Raw genomic sequence first — 20,271 nt, forward strand, 5'->3', positions numbered from 1 at the left:
GGGGAACAGGCAAAGTGCCTAACTTTTGCAAACAAAGATGTTTACCAAATCAAGTTGCCTAACTCACACATTTTCCCCCTAGAGGGCAGCGTCTCCTTTACTGACTAGCTGGTAGAAGTTATTGCACACACACACACCAACAGATTCATTCTGCTGCAAACTAGAGGGCGCAATAACTAAGACTGACCATGTCAGTCTATTGATTATCCAGATATCTGAAACAAATCATGGGAGTTGGCCATATGGAATGACTGGATTACTATTAACTGCTCAGTTCTTACAAGCCCTAAAATGTCCATTTCATTTGCATGTAATGTACAGAATACAATAACTAAATGGTTAATATCAGCAAAGTACAGCAAACACTGGACAAAAAGACATATCATGAACACATTTTTTTAAAAATTTATTTCACATGTGTTTACATCAAAGAAAAATTGGTTTGGTCACTCTCAATGAAAAAAAAAATACAGAGAAGTTTTTAGATTATGTTTATAACGCAATGCTGCCCGTCAACATGGCATGGTGGTGATCTTGTAATCAGGTATTCCAATGCAAAGTAAGAAAATAATTGTAGGGTTTCATTGTCACATGATGTTTGTTGTCAGAGTAGGTTATCAAAGCCACCATTTTGTAAATAGATACTTGTATTATAATAACCACTAAAATAGTTCGTCAAATTTCAAATATCAATGAAATTTAGATAAATTTGCAGTCACTTTGTGCAAATTTGGGTATACATGAAACAGCTTCAAACATGCTTACAAGATTCTGACGTTAAAAAATATACCATGTGCACCAGAAACCCACAAATCATCTTGTTGCAGGTTTCATTCATTGCTATTGAGAAAACCAATGCGGAAGCGAAAGGAAACTACCCCCCTCTCTCAAATTAACATTAGGTGAGAAAATTGTAAAAAATTGTAAAATTGTGGATTTTTGTTCATTTTCAACCTGTCCAAACAAAGTGGTATTACTCCTGGTTTCTGGTAATAATAATAATAATAAAACAACCGATTTTAGAACATAAATAAATACATCATGGTCTTGAGATAATGACATGTGAGTAAGTGGGTAATGCATATATTATTGCAGACCATTAATTTCCACTTTACATCCAGTATATACAGAAATCAATCAAGAGATGGGCGACAGACGGCATGGTGTAATATTTACTGGTTATGAATAATGATATTATGTTTCCATAGCATCTTCTTTATCTGCCGAGAGAATGAAATAATGAGCATTAACCCTGATGGATGACACATCAATCTGACTCTGATAGTGTTACACAGGACCACTTACAAAAGCTTCATACTTGAAAAAGGTTAATTGTAACAGTATGGTTGCTTCAACGTGACCATCTTTAAATGTGTAACTTTTACGACTTATGGTATCAGCCAAAATATGTGATGCTGCAACAATGAATTAGAGCACTCGGCCAACCACGTTGATTTCAAGATATTAATATTTTTGGACAATCAATTTTATTATTCATACAGTATTCTTACATACTTCCATCAAGACTCCTTAAGTTTCCTCAGAATTGTTCTAAATATGACAAAATTGACAAGTATTTGATGGTGCTCAGAGTGACATTTCATTTGCGATCGATGATGAAAATCAAAATGTTTAATGTAATTACTATTCTGTTCGCAAGTAATAAGTGAATAACAGAAAGCGTGGTAAAAAGTGCATCAGAACTATGCATTTGAAGATTATTGCTCTGCATAAACTTTCATGTGTTGGTGAGCATCTTATACTGGACATGTGCGATTACGAAGACACTGTTGATTTAAATAAGAGACCACTGCTAGACATGTTTACTCACCTCCAACTTCATTGAACATGAATTCTTGCTGATATTCTTTGAGGAATTGTGAAGATCTTGATTCATCCAGGAACAGCGAATAAACTCTCTTGATATCGTCTACGATGACTTCAGTACCCTGTTGGTATGGTATGGCAACACATCAAAGACATAAGAAGACTATATTACCGGTATGAGGGATTAAATGGAATCTTTGAAAATGGCCCAGAGGTGCCAAGCCCATTTCATTTCTGAAGACCCTGTTACTAATCTTATGCATGCCCAGGTGACACCCATAAAACAGTATATTATTTTCAGACATTTCGTCAGTACCACTGAAAACCTGAATGTTACATCCCCCTTGATATTTTGCGGTAAAGACTGAGAGTTGATGTTTCAATGATCTGATAGATGTATCTATAAACCAGACTGGTGTAATATCATTTAACTATGTATCAAGACACTGAAAACCTGAGAAAATTGGCATCTATATTGTTTTGATTGGCAGTCATCTGTCAATTTGTAGTGATTTACAATATTGTAAAAGACTTCACAGCCACACATGTTGCCCATTTGATCAACATATCTTGCACCCAGGCTTTAGCCAGTGACAAAATGTCATTAGACAAAATCCAATTTTGATTGCAAATTACCCGTAAATTACAAAACAACCGTAAATAATCAACAAAAAATTGATTGTAAGTCTGTGATTACAGACTAAACACTTCTATTTTTCATTTTGATAAATTTTTCAGACAGGCACTTCCTATTTTCTGGCTATAACCCTGCGTACACCCATGTGCGTCATCAAGTCACAAAAGCACTCAGTCGTGAAAGTGTAATGTAGTGTACAGAAATGTTGCACTAGGAACAGATGAATAATTTTTACTTCAAATATTGCCCGTGATCTTAAAAATGAAGAGAGCAGTCTCACCTTCCGCTTTCTACTGACAAGATTAGCGGCCGTTATCAATTGTATACTATATCTTAATGAAGTTTCCATTCCAATTTTAGTTAAGACAGTTATAGCATCATCTGATATCTCTACATCTTCTTCTTCACACCTAAGAAATGAACAATAGATGTTTAGTAACCTCACACCAATGTTGAGATTATGATTACCATACACTGGTTACTCACTAATCTCAGGTGCTGTTGGGATAGCAACATTCTACTATCAAAAATATCATATTTAACTCTAGTAGAAGCACATCTCTAACAGAAGCAGAAATGCTTATTCCTGCCGACTTGAGAGGTATACTCAAAATAGAAGCACACATGAACTTAAAATTACATTTAATGTATACAGGATCATTAAAATATGACTTATTTTGATCATAGACATGTAAGCAAATGTGCTAACAGTACAAACACAGCAACCTAAAATATTTTAAACTTATTATATAGCATATCATGAATGTTGCCAAGTGGCAGTTTTAGTTGAATAAATAATGTGATATTCCATGTTGCAGTTTTAATCAAGTAACTAATGTGATTTTTTTACATTATATCATACTTTACCTGATTGAAAGAATCTGTCTCGTTTCTTTCTCACTATATGGCGTGGTTGAAATAATCAATAATCTGTCTAATAAATCAATAGGCACACCATGTGGACTGGAATAATTAGTTCCTCGTATCCTGAAAACACAGAAAACAAATCAGTCAGTAAGGTAATGATATATATCAGTTTCCACAGAATATATATTACCAAGAATCATTAATTGAAGCCAGTGGGTGGGTGGGTAGATAGTGAGAAGACACAATTAACTTACTTTGTGATACCTCTGTTTGTAGCCATGATTAAAATCGGTGCCATGTCATTTTCTAATGCTCTATTCAAGAATGAGAAACACTCAACATCTAACATATGTACTTCATCTACAAACAAAACACCAGGTACAATATCTGCCTTGCCCTCTTCTCTCCACTCAGCCACTTTAGCATTGATCTGTTCACGTACTTCACTCTTAATCTCGCCAGTGTCACCTGTGAAATAACAGAAATTTATTACTGGAATGTACACATGAAGTCGGCACACATGGACATGAACTAATGAATAGTGTTAATGTGATAATGCACTTGTCCATCTTATAGGAAAATGCATCAGAGCAGAGACTGCGTTATCTTGCAAGGATCACTACATATTTATCTCTATATCTACCTTTGCTATTATCGATGCAAGATTTACTTACCAGAAAATAGTGCTAGAAAACCTTGTGTCCGACTATTGATGACGTCTATCTCATGCAAAGTAACAGTGTGGACAACTTCTTTTCGCTTTTGTAGTTCACCCTCTGGACACTGAACAAATTTAGTCTGAAAGAAATAGAACCATGTACAATGTAAATAAACGAAGGCATTGAGAGAGCAACTTGCACCTGACTTAAGATTCGAACTTCAGATATTTAGATCGATGAAGTTCGCTGGATGTGCTACTGAATGAGCTAGACGGTTGTTTGGTGTGGGAATGCAATGAGTGACCCTGTGATGATATAATGTACATGAATCTGCTGGCCAGGGTATACTCTACTTGCTCTATCTATTAGAAGCACATCTCAAATAAACAGAAAATTGCTTTCAATGTTTGCTGAATCATTGACCATAGCCACACCTTACATTAACACACAATTTTCTAATAGATTAAATATGGCATAAGCAGTGTTTTCACATGGATTTTGGGTAAGGTTGGTAGCTAATTTGCATGATAATTAGCATAACATTTGCATAATTTTTATTCATAGTGTTTGTACATTTTTTTTTTACTTTTTCAAAAAACTGCCTATTACATTTATTATTACAATGAACAAAAAATAATTTAGAATGAACATACCAGTCATGAGTAAACAAGAACATCAGTAAATCATAGCACAAATATTTATTTGTTGACATCAGTATTATTAGACTATATGTTAAACCAAGAATAACAAGCTGTACATATCAACAAGTTAATAAAGTACTTGAGCAGAAAATAATATCTTTTTCATGACACAGTGTTGGGTAATAAACTTCTATCAGATTTGAAGGCCGCACATACATTTCCCCTTTAAAAATAACATTAGAGTTGATCTGAGTTCTGGGGTACTTTTTTTGTACTTTTTACAAATTTTAATTGTTCCTTCATTTATGTTAACTGCAATTTTTGTTATTATGGGCTTGATTTCTAATGTACAGTTTTTATTTCGATTTATCTGTTAAAATGAGTTACACTAGTGATACTGAATTTCCAGTCCACTGGCTATTTAGGATTTTTTCCTCCAATAACTTTTCAACTACACATAATGCTGTATGGCATTCCGCATGAATTGAAATCAAGTACAACACTCACCTGTGGTCCCATTGCATCGTAATCTCTGGCTCGGGTGAATGACCTTCCTAGTCTTGTGATTTTACCAGTTGCCTTATCAATTGTGATAATGTCCCTTTGTAAAGACAAATGCAAAACAATAACATAAATGGTGATCCAGTACCTGTAGCTATGAAAGGGCGGAGCAAACTTGTTGAGTGAATTAAGCACATGAACTGGATATATTATACTTGACAGCAGAGTTGTGACTGTTCTAATTAGGGTGAGAGGGGTTAACTGGTCCGTCCGTTTATAGCATTATCAATGTCAGATAATTTTTAATAATGAAAGCACAGTTTGCGTGTTGAATCAATATGATGCACAATGGCAGGGATTGGAAAATTCTGCTGGATAGTGGTCAGAGAGTTGCAAATTTTAATGGTGAATTACCAAGATTACAATGTCTGTTAGTCCATCGTACCTGCAGTTCACAGCAAATTTAATGTATTTGTTACAAAATATATAGAAGTAGACAAGATGTTCAAGAAAATTATCAGTGAGTGTTTTCCTTAGATCTATTCAAGTATCATACATATGAACACTAAACATATGTATTAACATAGGTAATATAGCTGTTATGCTTGAACATTTGGCTAGGGAAAAGGCTGATTTATCACATATATTATGAACATAATACAGCTACCTGGACAGGGGTCGAAATACTCTGGTGCACACTGCACTATGCACATAGATTATTAGCTAGTGCAAGTAAACTCAAAATATAATGTGCATGCTGTGCATGTAGAAATTAACACATTTTCTCATTATATTCACTGAGCCTAAATTAAGTTCAACCAATATTGTAAGATAACCCAAAAAAAACAAATTCTTTCATGATCGAATAGATCGAGAACCTGTAAATTTTATTAAAACTTTAAAATTGGTGGCCATGCATTTCACAACAAGTAATTCAACGTGCACACTGTGCATGCAGGGGAAAAATTCTATTTCAATCCCTGCTGGATGTTAATATTGAAAACATAGTTGAACTCTGGTGACCTTGCCCTTTGTTATATAATATAATTCCCTTTATCATAGTTTGTTTCAATATAAATATGCATTGTTATAATTAATTTTGAATACAAACAAGTTTTGGGTTCAACCAACAGTGGGGAGTCAGTCTACCGAATGTCCTTAAAAGATGTAAATATCTTACAAAAACATTGGTGGCTTATTTGTTTAATTATTTTAAGGGACATAATTTTCAGCTTTAGGGAAGAGTAGGAAATCAAACGGGCGGTGCACCGCGGTCATTACCGCGGTGGTGGTGGGTGCTCGCCGGTCGACCGCATTTTATGCAAATTTATGCATAGATTCCATGACCCCGGTTTACCGCGGTCGTGTGCGATGGGCTCGCACAGCAATTCACACTTATTGTCAAGACCATTAATGAACACAAAGAACTGGGAAATTAAAAGGATCACAAAGTTCTAATGAAAAATTAAACCAATTTGGCTGAGCCAAAAGCTAGGAAACTAGTCTATAATAGTTCACATTATTTTATTTGCCTGAGCTTTGGAATAAAATCACAAAACGATCCAGAAAGACGTAGAGATCAACATAATATAAAATAAGATCGCATTATTTTGTGAATATATATCATGCATGGTCTCAGAAAATGTTTAGAAAGATTAATGTTTCGCGTATACCAAATATAATCACGAATAAGTATAAATTCAAAGTGTTTTAATACATTGGTGAGAGGTCGCATTTACGTGAACAAGAACATGCACTAAGAAGAAAAAGCAAGCCAAAGTCGAAACGGGGTGTATCATGGACTTGGTACAACATGCGTTGCGACAATTGAGTGATCGTCGACATCATTTTGGGGCACAATTGAACTTCAAGTACGTTGCGAAACTAGCTACGCGGCGATGCTGACATCAAGTGTGTGTTGACTGAAGTTTGACCCCCAAGTCACGCGCTGAACTGGCGCGTTACCTTAGCAACCCTTTTCTTTCTTGGTCCGCGCTTCGATCTCGTAAATTTGTTATCATATCCGACGGTACTGTAATAACACAACTTGTATACAACTCTGTATTGGCTTTGAATATTTCAACATCGTTTACTTAGTGTGCTGCTTTTCTAATAACGCAAATATGTTTACAGTATTGGACGGGCTCTAAATATTTCAACTTTGCAATGTATTACTTTTATAATAATTACGCAAACTAAGTTATTTTTATTATTGTTGGGACACTAACCCGGGCTATTGGGTCTGTGAATATTTCAATATTACCGACGTGATAATGCGTTGCATTCGTAATTATTACACAAATATAAACATGGGCGCATTCACTAGTAAATCATTGAAAAAGATAGTCAGGTCCCGGAGTCAGGTGTCTAACGAAAAGTCGAGAAAATATTTTAAATACTTGTGACTCATCGGTGAATTATTTTATTCGAAATAAAGTGAATATGTAATATTAACCATGCAATAACATACAATATCATGCGTAATGTTAATTTTTTTCTATAATAAACTCGCAGCGCACTTCGATCGCATTATTCACGTACATTTCGACTGAACTCTAATAACCACGTGTTTGAATTACGTGCGGCAATGGGCAATGACCTCAATGAGTTCACGCACTGACATTTAAATTCGAGCCACCCAGTTTGACGCAAAACGATATAGTTACTTAACATTTGTTCAAAAAATCGGTAAACTCTCGCGAAGAGTTAACTGAAAGGCAACGTCTTTTTTGACCAAAAAAAAAAACAAAAAAAAAAAACACGTCAATACAAGATTATGTGTGCAAGGTTAGATTTATAGAACGTACATGACCGCTTAACTCTGTTTTTTTAATAATCATGTCGCACGCGAAACACAGGAGACATTTTAGTTCGTCCATTTCTTGTTTACCGATCTTGAACTTTTTGTCTGGAATGCGATACAGGCAAAGAATAAACATTAATGATACCCACCGTTGTCAAATCAACATGAGGCTCGAATCAGGAAGGCTCGGCTATTTAGAACTTCGTAAATAACATTCTTTTCATGTGGTAGACTTTATTCAAGTGTAACAAACGTAAGTGAAATGTATGGACGAGTCATAATACTCGTATCTTCGAAAGTTACGACTTTTACTCTTGGAATTGGTGATAAATACATGCATAAAATACAACATTGTTTCACGCAACAACAATTCGTATACAGCATTGGACTTATGGATTTTTATATTAATAAAATACGTGGGCCGATAATATTACTATATGCTTAGTATTTCCATGCCAGCGATGCTCGTAACCTGCTCGATTTAAAAACAGCTATTTGAAACAAAGACTCATGGAATCACAAAGGAAACTGTTAAGTACGTATTTCACACCTTTCCTACGACCGCGGTTGCAACCGGTATCGGTGGCCACTGCTATAGAGACCCCTAATTATAAACAGTCCGCGGCTCTCCCCGGTGTACCGCGGAGAGCCGCGGTGATTACCGCGGTGAACCGCCCGTTTGATTTCCTACTCTTCCCTTATTCAAAGTAATTCAGATATTTTAGTATAAAAACAAATGTCTCATCGCAAAAAAAAAAGTGCTGCATTTAGACGTGAATAGATTCATAAAACATGCAAGATAACAGAAAATCTTAGCTGGCTTTTGTCCAAGTATTTTGTACAGGTGTCTGTCAACAATTAATGATTCACTGAGACAAATATGAACTGCCTCATTGTGTGACTACTGTATTATATGAAAAGTAAAAAAAAAACACCCTTTATGAATAGCTATCATGTTGCAAGCTCTGCTTTGTATGCAAATCAACTTAAATAGTTAGTTGGTGTCCAGTGGAGGGAGAAGTCAACAGTACTGTTGCCTCCTGAGAATCTACATCTTCAAACACTGCAATTTTTGAAGTGCGTTTTTAAACCAGTATTATAAAAACTATATCATTCTGTTCAAATAGCTGAAACATATTCCTGTGAGTTTTCATTTGTCGAATGAACTGTTTGTCAAATACAGAATACATATATTTTAGAACAATTTTCTTTTTAAAATGTGGATGAAATGTTTTGCTTTTTATGTATTTTTTATGTATTGTTTTTGATTTGATAACTTTGAACTAAACAAATTTTCTATTAGCTTCAGATCTTGATAAAAGTTTGGCACCCAGTTCATAGGAGTGCTTATATTGATTTTCTGACATCTTGTTTTCTGTAAAGAATTTATTGGTAGGTTTGCAAATGTGTATCAGACTGTACAATCTCTCCATGAGTAGGTTTTGAAACCCAGTATGAGATACATTACCAAGGATATTATTACAAGATAAATCATTTGCTTCATTGAACACATACAACAATGCATATTTCCACTGAGATCAGAGACCTTTGATGTGTATCACCAGTGATCAGTCAAGTAGAAACAGTCAAAATATTTTATCAGATTTTCTCAATTTTTGCATGATATTTTCATACAGGACAGCTGTTGTTCAAACTCAGGGAAGACTTTATACTGATGAATAAGGTGACCACGTTTGATGAAGTTTGGAATAGAATTAGTAAAGTTATTATGCACACAGTAACAATTATTAACGATGACGATGACAACAACAACGCCGGACAACATTTTTCCCTTAATATACCTTTCCCTTCCATCTTTGATGGTACGGGCAAGGTAAAAAACACTAGTATTTTGAATGGTTAAACATGTACATGTGAATATCAAAATACTTCATACAAATAAAGACCAATGTTAGTTTGATTTGGAATAGGTCAGTAGACAATTTTTTTCAAGAGTTTTCAACCCTTGAGTGAAAAATAATTATCCCTATAACACTGTTCTGTTTTTATATTGACAGGTAATGTTTATACATCGCTGAAATTGATTTGGGCTTATATGTGATCTAAATATGACCACAGTTTCTGCAACATTGTAGATGTAATGTATGTAGACTTGTTGTCCCAGTGAAAAAACCTCAATGAATGGGACCCTATACCTGGAGTACACAATAAAGAGGAGCAATAATAGTCATGTGATCAAGTATCCAGTGGTTTCGTTAAGAGCTGTCCGCGGGCCATAAGGCCTGCTACAAGCCTAAATCGGCAGTCTACTTTCTGGTCTGCCCCCACCTGACCACCAACACCAGTTTCGCTACAGGGCTTCGCACTGCCGAGAGCCTTTTTTTATTTTTTTTGGCCTCTTGTTACAGGATGATGACCTGCTATTAAATGATCATGTGAAACCCCTGAGTATCATAGCAACCAATATAATAAATGCATAAATTGCGGTTACTCACCCAGCTTGTACTTTTTCTTTTGTAAGTGATTCAATCATTTTAGTTCCCAAGTCATAAATAGTTTCCATTTCTGTGGTCTTTAATGTAAGTTTCCCAACCTTGGCTCCCTGTCAACAAAGTGAATCACTATATTTAATAACATGTAAACAACAAAGTGTCTGAACACAAAAAGAATAATATAATAGGAATATGACACATGGTTCCTTTAATTATACTAACACTGTCCATGTACATTTTCTTCCCTGGTCAAAATGCTAGATATCTAGCATTAGCATATTTTGTCTTCATGTGTCAAAGTGTATGTACAAAAAACATTTTTGTTTGATCTTTAGCATGTGATAGCTCAAATCCACCACAGCATTTCTTAGAAGTCTGATTTTCTTTTTTTTTAAATAAATTATAATTGCTAAAGGACAATAATAATACTTTCAAACTTACCGTTCCAGTAGCAGGTCTGTCAATTTGGATTTCAACGACTTCACCTTCAATGATTTCAGTTTCTTCCCTGATAAAGTAGATTTAGTGTTAGTAGAAACAAAAACTGTGAACATAAACCTGATTTGGTATTCTTAAGATTAAAACAAATAATAATAATAATAATAATGTTTATTTACCATAGATTACATAAAAAAACAAAAAAACAATACAGCAATAAATAATAACTAATAAATATTGATAAATAATAATAATATTAATCTATGGCTGGGAAACAGAAATTAGCTCATGCAGAGCTAGTCTAGTCTATTTCCCATCAAAATATATTTGTAAATAGCTATTTATTAAAAAGGGCAATCAAGTAGACAGAAAAAACTTATTTACAATGGTTTGCTTACACACCGATACATGTTTGTATGCCTCTATATATACATATTGGAATATAACTATGGATGATTACAGTGGTTTACATAGTCTTTCATTTCTTTTTTAAAATTTGCTCGAATACGACTCAATTGGATATCCAGGGGTAAGCTGTTCCAAATTTTAGTTCCCTGGTAATCGACTGAAAACTGACCCAAATTTGTCTTTTTCATTGGTAGAAGAAAGTTTGAATTATCCCTTGACCTAGTGTGATAATGGTGAGTATGGAAATTGAAATAGTAATTAAGGTCACGTGGCAATCTGTGAAATTGTAGGTCATGTATAAATGTACATAGCTGATACTTAAATTGGTCATATATATTGAGAATACGTAGTGACTGAAAAAGAGGTTTACTATGTGCACAGTAGTCTTTAAATATCATGATACGAACAAGCTTTTTTTGTTGTTTATATATAGGGTCTAGAAATGTGCGATACGTACTACCCCATACTTCTAACCCATAGGAGATATGAGGAAGAATTAGAGAATTATACAGAAGGATAAGAACGTATTTGGGAAGTGTATGTCTGAGCTTAGCAATTAAGCCAATTAAAGGAGTTATCTTTGCTAAAACTCTATTAATATGCGGCTTCCATGTGAGATGTTTATCTATCACCACACCAAGATAAGTAGTAGTATCGACTTCCTGGAGAACTGCATTGTTTAAATGTATGTTTTGTTTGTTTACCAGCCGTTTCTTAGAGGTGGAAAACAGCGTGTAATTAGTTTTGTTGGTATTAATTGTAAGTTTATTAGTGTTGCACCATGTGTTCACCATATCTAAATGTAAATCAACTTCAGCACTGGGTATATTGTTACTGGAAAATGAATGAAAAAGATTTGAGTCATCAGCAAATAATTTAATTTGGAAGTAAGTTGATGATGCAGGAATATCGTTTATATAAATTAGAAAAAGTAACGGTCCAAGGATGGAACCTTGTGGCACACCATAATTAATTGGGAGAGTGTAGGAGGTATGGCCATCAGCTTGAACAAACTGTTTACGATTCAATAGATACTGGGTAGTTTTCAAGCCACTTTAAAGGTTTTCCACGAATACCATAGGAACTTAATTTGGAAAGAAGAATGTTGTGATTTATCGTGTCGAAGGCCTTAGTAAAATCCAGGAATACCCCCATCACGATATTACCATCATCAATTTCATTAATTAATTCATAGAAAAGATCTATTAACGCAAGCTTGGTACTGTATTTTCTGCGAAATCCATATTGGTGCCTATTGATATTAAATTTGTTAAGAAAGGAAGATAATTGTTTGTGCAGAGTTTTTTCAATAATTTTACTGATAACGGGTAAGATTGAGATGGGTCTGTAATTACCAGGCAAATAGGGTGAACCTTTTTTAAAAATAGGAGTAATTTTGGCTATTTTTAGTTGGTCGGGGAACACACCAGACATAAAGGATTGATTTATAATGTGACAAAGAGGTATTTTAATGAAAGGGGCAGCATCTCTTAGAAGACGGGAATAATTATAGTCATGGCCACAAGATTTACGCGGGTCTAATAATTTTAGATCAGATTCTATTTCATGGATGGTAACTGGTTGGAGAAAGAAGGAATTCAAATTGGTAGTTGTAAAGTAGTCCAAGGGATCGGCAGATGTGTTAATATTCATAGCAAGTTCCTCCCCAATATTAGCAAAAAATCTATTAAAATAGTTAGTTATTTTTATTGGGTCATGAATATTCATGGTTTGAGAAAGCGGGTTGTCAATGGTAAGTAGTTTAGGCAGTCTACCACCATTCCCAGTGGCCCTTCCTGTTAAATCATTTATCGTTTTCCAGAGTTTAGTCGGGTTGTTTTTATTTAGATTAATTAAATTTGAGTAATATTTTTTTTTAGATTTTCTAAGAATAGTTGTTAAAATATTTCTGTAGGTTTTGTAAGCAGACAGGCGATTTTGATTGTAATTACTCTTAATCACTTTCTCGTATAGTTTATTTTTATGTCTGATTGACTTTGTAATGCCCCTCGTTATCCATGGCTTCTTGGGTAGTTTTGAAATTTTTTTCATCTTGACTAAGGGGGCCACTTTGTCACAAATAGTGCTAAAAATAGACGAAAAAGTATTATACGCATTATTTACATCCAAGCTGTTTAGGACATCAGACCAGTTGACACTGTTTAATTTCAGATGAAAATTTTCAATATTATACCGGGAAAAGTCTCGAGTATAATATACACTCTGCTTTTGGTACATTTTGTCAAGATTTTCAATGAATGCAAAAATGGGAAAATGGTCTGTTATATCTGTCAGAATAGTGCCACAGTGCACAAAATAATCATAGAAGTTTGAATATATGTGGTCAATTATTGTTGATGAGCTATTTGTTGAACGTGTGGGTTTATTGATTAGTTGTTTGTAATTGATACTGGCCATAGAATTGATGTAATTCTGATTTACTGTAGCTGATTGATCATTATAATCAATATTAAAATCACCAATTAAGATACACTTTGATTTAGTAACATTTATATTCATAAGGTGGTTTTCTAGACCAGTACCAAATGATACAAGGGAAGCCTAAGTTTCTGCACCTGCTGTAAAAATATCTATGCAATGTCCATTTTGATTTGATGTGGCATGTAGCACATTTCACACAAAGTGTATTGCATTCTGCATGCACAGATTCAGTGATAGAACTTTAAAAATTACACTTACTTTATTCGTATACCAATCGATCGACGAAATGCTTGAGTTAGTGCTTCTGTTTTGCTCATTTCTAACGAGAAGATTTCGCTACCAGCAATGCTTGTAAACGGTGTGTCTTGTCCTAATGCCTGGGCCATACCTAGTGAAGATCAAAAAAGCACATTTACAAATAGTGGAAGAAAATTAACAAGAAAAGAAATAACTTGTTATTTATATCAAACTTTTTCTGCCTTCTAATCAAACTGAAGAGTATGGTTGCCTAGGAAGTTCTTTCACCAAGAGCTTATTAAAATTTGCGTGTAAAAAGTGTGTTTCATTGCATAAATATCATGATTGGCATGGTAGTTTGGTTCCTGCTTTTATGAGAAAAGAATTAATTAATTTCAGAATGCATGTCATGTGAATGTACGCACACAACATGGTTCGCACCTTTTCTATTTCTATTTTCACCGGGTCATAGAACATCGTTTTACTTTTCCGAATAATGTGTCTATTGAGACTGACGTGAATGGGGTGTGAACGAGTACACTATTCTTCGACGTGACCTGTTGGTAACTGTGAAAGGCTTAAATACTTCTTCCGCCCTCAGTTTACCTTTCGAAAATTGCCTTTCAAAAATAGGGAATAATCAGATCGCATTTTAACATCACAGTAATTCATTTTCCCAATTTGCGTTGAAAAATTTCGCCAGTACGACACAGCATTTTGATTGGTTAATGAACAACATGACTAAAGGAAGTTGTTTCAGGTCAAATCGTGATGAAAAGCATCATGGCGGAAATTGGTTTGTATTGAAGGTTTGCTCACAATCAAAAACACTCAAAGATAATGATAAAGATCTTGCCTTCAATTGGTTTCCCATTTTTAACGTAAATTCAGATGGTATGTAAACCATATTGTAATAAAATGTGTGTATTTTTATGATTATATTTGTTTCTTCATAGTAAAAAGTGCCGTGGAAATCAATGACGTAATATTACCCCGAGCTGGCGAACGAAAGATGTAATTTGGATAATTTTTTTGGGTGGTAAGATGGTTACAATGTTAAACCAAAAACAAAAATAATCTTTTCTGAGGTGGTCCTCGATCATAAGCCCACCCCCTACTTTTCCCGATTTTACATGTTCAGGCCCCTGGGCTTATGATCGGGGAAGTACGGTAAATGAACTCCCTTACATAATCACTAACTGCAGACAACTTTCAAGTTAGAGTTTGGTGACAAAGAGCTCTATACTATACTATCAGTATATATATTTACATTTCATTGTAACCATAGTTAATACATACCCATTGCTATAGCAGTTTTACCAGTTCCAGGGTGACCGGCGATAAGAACGGCACGGCCAGCAATTTTACCTTCCTGTAAGCAATAATCAAGATTTATTATTTTTATTTTTTACATTTTTCAAGAGCTTTCATCACATCAATCAAAATCTTATGAAAAGTGTTGAAGCATGTTCTTCTAACTTCACCTTGAAGGCACATTTATTCCCTGATTTTCAACAAATCATGAGATGTATTGGTAGAGAAAGATATCCCTTTTCCAACAAACAGAGCAAAGCATGAAACAAAACATGACAAAGATACACTGATGCTGCAGTCAGTCCTACCTTTATCATCTCCAATATCACACCAGCAGCTCTTCTTGCTGGAGCCTGTCCCACCATACCTTGCGATACCTGACGTGGCTCCAATGCATCATCTAAACCTAAGCCTCGTATGTGCGAGTGCGCACCAATTCTCTCAATACGAGTCACTTCACGCACTTCCTGGACTTTCTGTGCAGTAGACTAGAGAAGGAAACATGCGGAGGTGACAAAATTTTTATTAAAACATAGAGATGATAAATGAAGGTAGTTTTTAGATGGCAGTAAGATCTAAGATACCGGTACACATAAATTAAAAAGAAATGTTCATATTCAAAATGAGTCGCATTTAAATGATCCAACACAACTTTTGGGTTTGGTGATCTGCTTCTAATAATACGGTAGACCCAATATGGTATTGATAATCATTTTTTGTCAAAGATTTGAAATTTTCTCTTGAAATAGTAGACAAGATAACATAGCAGACACTAATTACTGCTTTGCACTGTTGCAACTAGATAAGCATCTACACTGTTCAGGAGTGACCAACCACAAACAGTGGTAACAGTTATTTTTATCAAATGTAGCCACCATTTGTCTATCAGGGACTGGAATGTTTTTTAATAATTAAATACAATGGGCATATAATTTAGTTCAGACAGATGTGTGTATTTGAGTACTGAATACATTGACTGGTTCTTGTTACGCAAGCAATCACAATAATTTAGCTTCTATGATTTCAGCAAGGTACATGTAGTAAAAGTCTACACAGCAATACTACTACATTTTACATAAATTATACAGGATCCTATAATTAGTTGTAGAATGTGTCCACATAATGTTATACAGCACCAAAAAGTACTTTTTCAACAATCGCGTTTATGCATGTAGTGATTAGCACAGAGCCTAAAGGCACCTGTCCATAACGATGATTGCTTTCAAATATTTTTTTTAGTTTACCTAATTTCAGTAAATAAAATGACTACGATGTGAATGAATATATATATTAGTGGTGAAGAAGCACAGGGTATTAATGTATACACTGAATTTGTGTTTACAAGCAAACTAAAATCAACGCAGTTTCGCGTTCGAGTCAGCAATGGTTACGAAACCAGTGAATGTGTGAATGAATACCATGGCAACTGTTTTGTCTATCAAGTAAAAATCAAATAATGTCTGCGACACAGTTTAGTTGTTCTAGTAACACCATTTTTATAACAGTTTGAGGACAACACAGTAGTAGTTATAGTAGTTTAGAGAAAATTGTTTGTATGTATGGATCCTTTACATGTATAAATTCACTTTCAATAGCACATGTCAAGTCATGATGTGACGACCCGAGTCATCGGAGCAACCACCATGTAAATACTAACGCGACCAAATAGTTATCCAGACCAGTAGAGAACACTTAAACATGATCGGATGCACTATTACAAAAGTAACACACAAGGAATATGTAAATATGTCTGGTAACTACGTTTATGAATGTAATAAACTTGAAATATAGAGGCGGGAATTCAAAGACAGTGCACTTACCGCCGCCGCCATGTTTCTTTGCTGCAAAGGATTATGGGAAATACCAGGAAGATTCTGGAATACCTGTGATGGCGCCCTTCAAATTTGTTTTAGAAACAGTTTATAACCGGTGGTATTCATGAGAGGCGGCGGCACGATATTTTCAAGTTGCATGGGCGGGGCGGGATCTGCTCTGATCTTGCGCCGAAAGCGCGACCTTACTAGAGGGAAAGCTCCCCCGTAAAAATCTTGAAATCTACATCCTCTAAAACGCTATTTCCTGCATTTTGATGGGCAAATTTTGCTGACACAAAGAGTTTCAGCTTGATTTTGTAGGGGCGACGCCTCCAACATTTTTTTCGAGGAGACGACCCCCGTGCCGCAGCCACTGTTCATTCATTATTACTATAAATGAATTATGGTTGCTGATTAATATTTGTAGGGCTAGAAATTTGAATTTGATAGAGAGTCGTGCTGTTTGTTTCTGTCGAGGAAAACAGTAACTAGATGAAAAACTGGATTCTAGTATAAAAATTAAATCTGACGTAAAAATCATAGATGAGATGACAGTCACGAAATAAATTTTACCAAAAATAGATTTTGAGGTAGCGAAGCGAAAAAAACAAAAAAAAACGGAGGCAGCTGGTAAGCATGCCGTCCGTGAGCTTAGATTGTGATTAGTGTTGGTTATATCAAGATATATGTGAATCGTACTAAATGTCATGATGGGGGATATTATTCTGCCTGTTTTTGAGTTTAAATGCGAAGCGCCCTCAAATATTGACATATTCAACTGCGATTTTTTTATTATATTTTCTCTGAAATCTTATTAATTTATTATTGAAAATAAGATAACAATAAATTATATATTCTATTTATATTTCATTATGCTTTATTACAAATTTGTACAAGACCTAAAATAATATTACCATTTTGGTTAATGGAAAGGCTCGGGAATAGAAGCGTTCACTACGCAATTGTACGAAGGCACTAGTGCTTGGTGTGATATTGCACAACACACACTGGCGTAATGATCAATTACACACATATGCTTGTTAGTTTCTGTGGGTATATAGCCGGTTAACTAAATGCTTAGAAGTACGGGGGCATTTAAATGTTTAGTATTTAACAATTTAAATAAATTTACCATATCTTTTTTTTAAAATCCACGAACGTGTGATTTGCACCCCAACTATCTAAGCACCTCCGTAAAGCATCATACATGGATTTGTAGTTTGTGATTTATGTATAAGATTGCAGATTAATATATTACAAACTAGATGGAGGTGTTTATCACCCCAAGCGGTATTTAAAATGCAGGACAACGCGGTGAACGTAGAGACACCGTATCATGAAACATGATACACGAGTATCAACGAATTAAACCTCTCACAGGCATTAGTGCGTCGAGAGACAAAACATTTCATTAATGACGACTCCCTACCAGGTGTAATGTCACAAAGCAAAATTTAGGCAGACGCACAACGCACATTGGACAGCTCTAATAGAGACTTTTTTTCATCCGTCTGATTTAAGGTTTCTCGGAATGTCAAAGTTGTGAATTATATTCCGAAAACATGGCAGATCTACCCTCGGGACTATATTCTCCCGGAGTAGCCATTTTCGTCAGTACTATTCTTTATACAATCGTTGTTGCATCTATTTTTGGAAACTTGCTTGTCATCGTGGCTTTCTTCACCGACGCCAAGTTGAGACATACTGTTCGAAACGTATATCTTCTCAACTTGGCCATCGCCGACCTGATGGTCGCGACGTTGTCCATGCCATACGATGCGTTTTGGGCTAGACACGGGTACGCCGATTGGCCACTAGGAGAAGGAGTTTGCAAGCTGTGGTTGACCGCCGATTTCACAGCGTGCAGTGTTTCGGTTATTTCTGTGATCTATATAAGTCTAGACAGATACTGGCTGATAAAAAAGAAAGCAAAGTATGCTATGTTGCAGAAGACTAAAAAGGCCATTATAATGTGCGTAATTCCTTGGATTTTTCTGTCGTTTTACTATGGTATAACAATTAGCGGATGGAGTGCGTTGACAGGACAATCGAGCCTCGACTATAGTTGGCAATGTGAAGCAGAGCACGTTAACAGCCTATTTTTCAATGTTATCACTGTTATTTTTGAATTCATAATCCCGTCCATTGCCATAGCTTATTTGAATATGACGGTGTATTTGTATATCAGAACGCGAAAGAGAACTTCGAATCAGAACAGGGTTTTCCAGATTCACCTCAACTCCGAAAATACAGTTTCACCAAATGAATCACCTAGTACTGGTGACGAGGTTCCATGTGGAAATCGTAGGATCACAACGACACGCTACATGTCTGAACATTTTACCGACCATCATGAAGAAGCATCAGCGCAAATCGACCAGGAACTCTCCAACCCACTCGTGGCTTCTAGAAGAACCCAAGACAACATAATCGATGACAGCTCAAAGAGAGGGAAAGCTGGTAGAACTCTTGGTTTAGTAGTTGCAGTTTTCGTGTCGTGCTGGCTTCCCTATAACATGTACCTTATTGTGATAACTCTATGTGATAGCTGTTACAACGAGCATATATGGACTCTTGTAAACTGGCTGCTTTGGTGCAATTCCACAGTAAATCCTTTAATTTACGCTGTGACCACTCCCAGATTCTGTTACGCCTTCAAGACTATAGTTTGTCTTAGTAAAAAACATTCCCAAGTAAACATTCATCCAACTGTTTAAGATAAACTGTGAACATAAATTTAAATAAATTGTGGTCCCGAAGCAACCATCGGAACTTAACCCACTCAGCAATAACAACTAAACTAATATTATAATACAAAGAAAATGTACATAATGTTTTCCTTTCTTTAAAATGTGTTCTTTGTAATTTATTTCCGTTTTCATAGGAATAAAATGAACCAATTGGATGATTTAGAAGTAAGACCCCACCCTTCATTCCCCGGCCCCACAATTTGTTTAAAAATACAACCTAATCCACCCATTCTTTGTTGCAACGTGATGAGTTACCCTTTGTTTCATTATTCTGTGTTACCAAAAATCGTCATACCAATCGTAGCTCTTACAATGTAAGAAAATGTTGTCAATAAGAAAATTATGAGTTAAGCATGCTGGAAAAGCGAAACTGTTACACTACACTACACCATACCACACTGCACTACACTACATTACACTACTTGCACAAAACAGGATAACGAGGACCCACACTAGAAAACTAGAAAGTTTACTGAAAAC

General features: G+C 35.3%; 2 protein-coding genes across 2 annotated transcripts; one reads left to right on the top strand and one right to left on the bottom strand.

Moving 5' to 3' along the window:
* Positions 1–1,061: 1,061 nt before the first annotated feature.
* Positions 1,062–17,083, bottom strand: LOC100372493 (ruvB-like 2). Its single transcript, XM_006823398.3, has 13 exons — positions 17,048–17,083; positions 15,536–15,715; positions 15,213–15,285; positions 13,935–14,064; positions 10,830–10,896; positions 10,392–10,498; positions 5,139–5,232; positions 4,006–4,129; positions 3,586–3,799; positions 3,332–3,451; positions 2,745–2,874; positions 1,832–1,949; positions 1,062–1,220 (listed from the first exon to the last, which is right to left on the bottom strand). The coding sequence occupies exons 1-13, from the start codon at positions 17,057–17,059 to the stop codon at positions 1,195–1,197; spliced, it is 1,395 nt and encodes a 464-aa protein (XP_006823461.1). The 5' UTR covers positions 17,060–17,083; the 3' UTR covers positions 1,062–1,194.
* A 1,520-nt stretch (positions 17,084–18,603) lies between these two features.
* On the top strand, positions 18,604–19,758 carry LOC102803135 (histamine H4 receptor-like). The gene has a single exon (XM_006823400.1). It carries the CDS (start codon positions 18,604–18,606, stop codon positions 19,756–19,758), a length of 1,155 nt encoding a protein of 384 aa, XP_006823463.1.
* The last annotated feature ends 513 nt before the right edge of the window (positions 19,759–20,271 follow it).

Source organism: Saccoglossus kowalevskii, chromosome 1 (assembly GCF_978046115.1).
Source record: "Saccoglossus kowalevskii chromosome 1, keSacKowa6.1, whole genome shotgun sequence".
NCBI classification, from domain to species: domain Eukaryota; kingdom Metazoa; phylum Hemichordata; class Enteropneusta; family Harrimaniidae; genus Saccoglossus; species Saccoglossus kowalevskii.

Bases quoted from the DNA above. Each gene is read 5' to 3' on its own strand.
- LOC102803135 (XM_006823400.1), top strand. From the start codon at position 18,604: ATGGCAGATCTACCCTCGGGACTATATTCTCCCGGAGTAGCCATTTTC.
- LOC100372493 (XM_006823398.3), bottom strand. The intron at 1,950-2,744 runs GTGAGACTGCTC...CCATACCAACAG, and splicing joins TTGTCAGTAGAAAGCGGAAG to GGTACTGAAGTCATCGTAGA. The intron at 1,221-1,831 runs GTGAGTAAACAT...TTCTCTCGGCAG, and splicing joins CATGTTCAATGAAGTTGGAG to ATAAAGAAGATGCTATGGAA.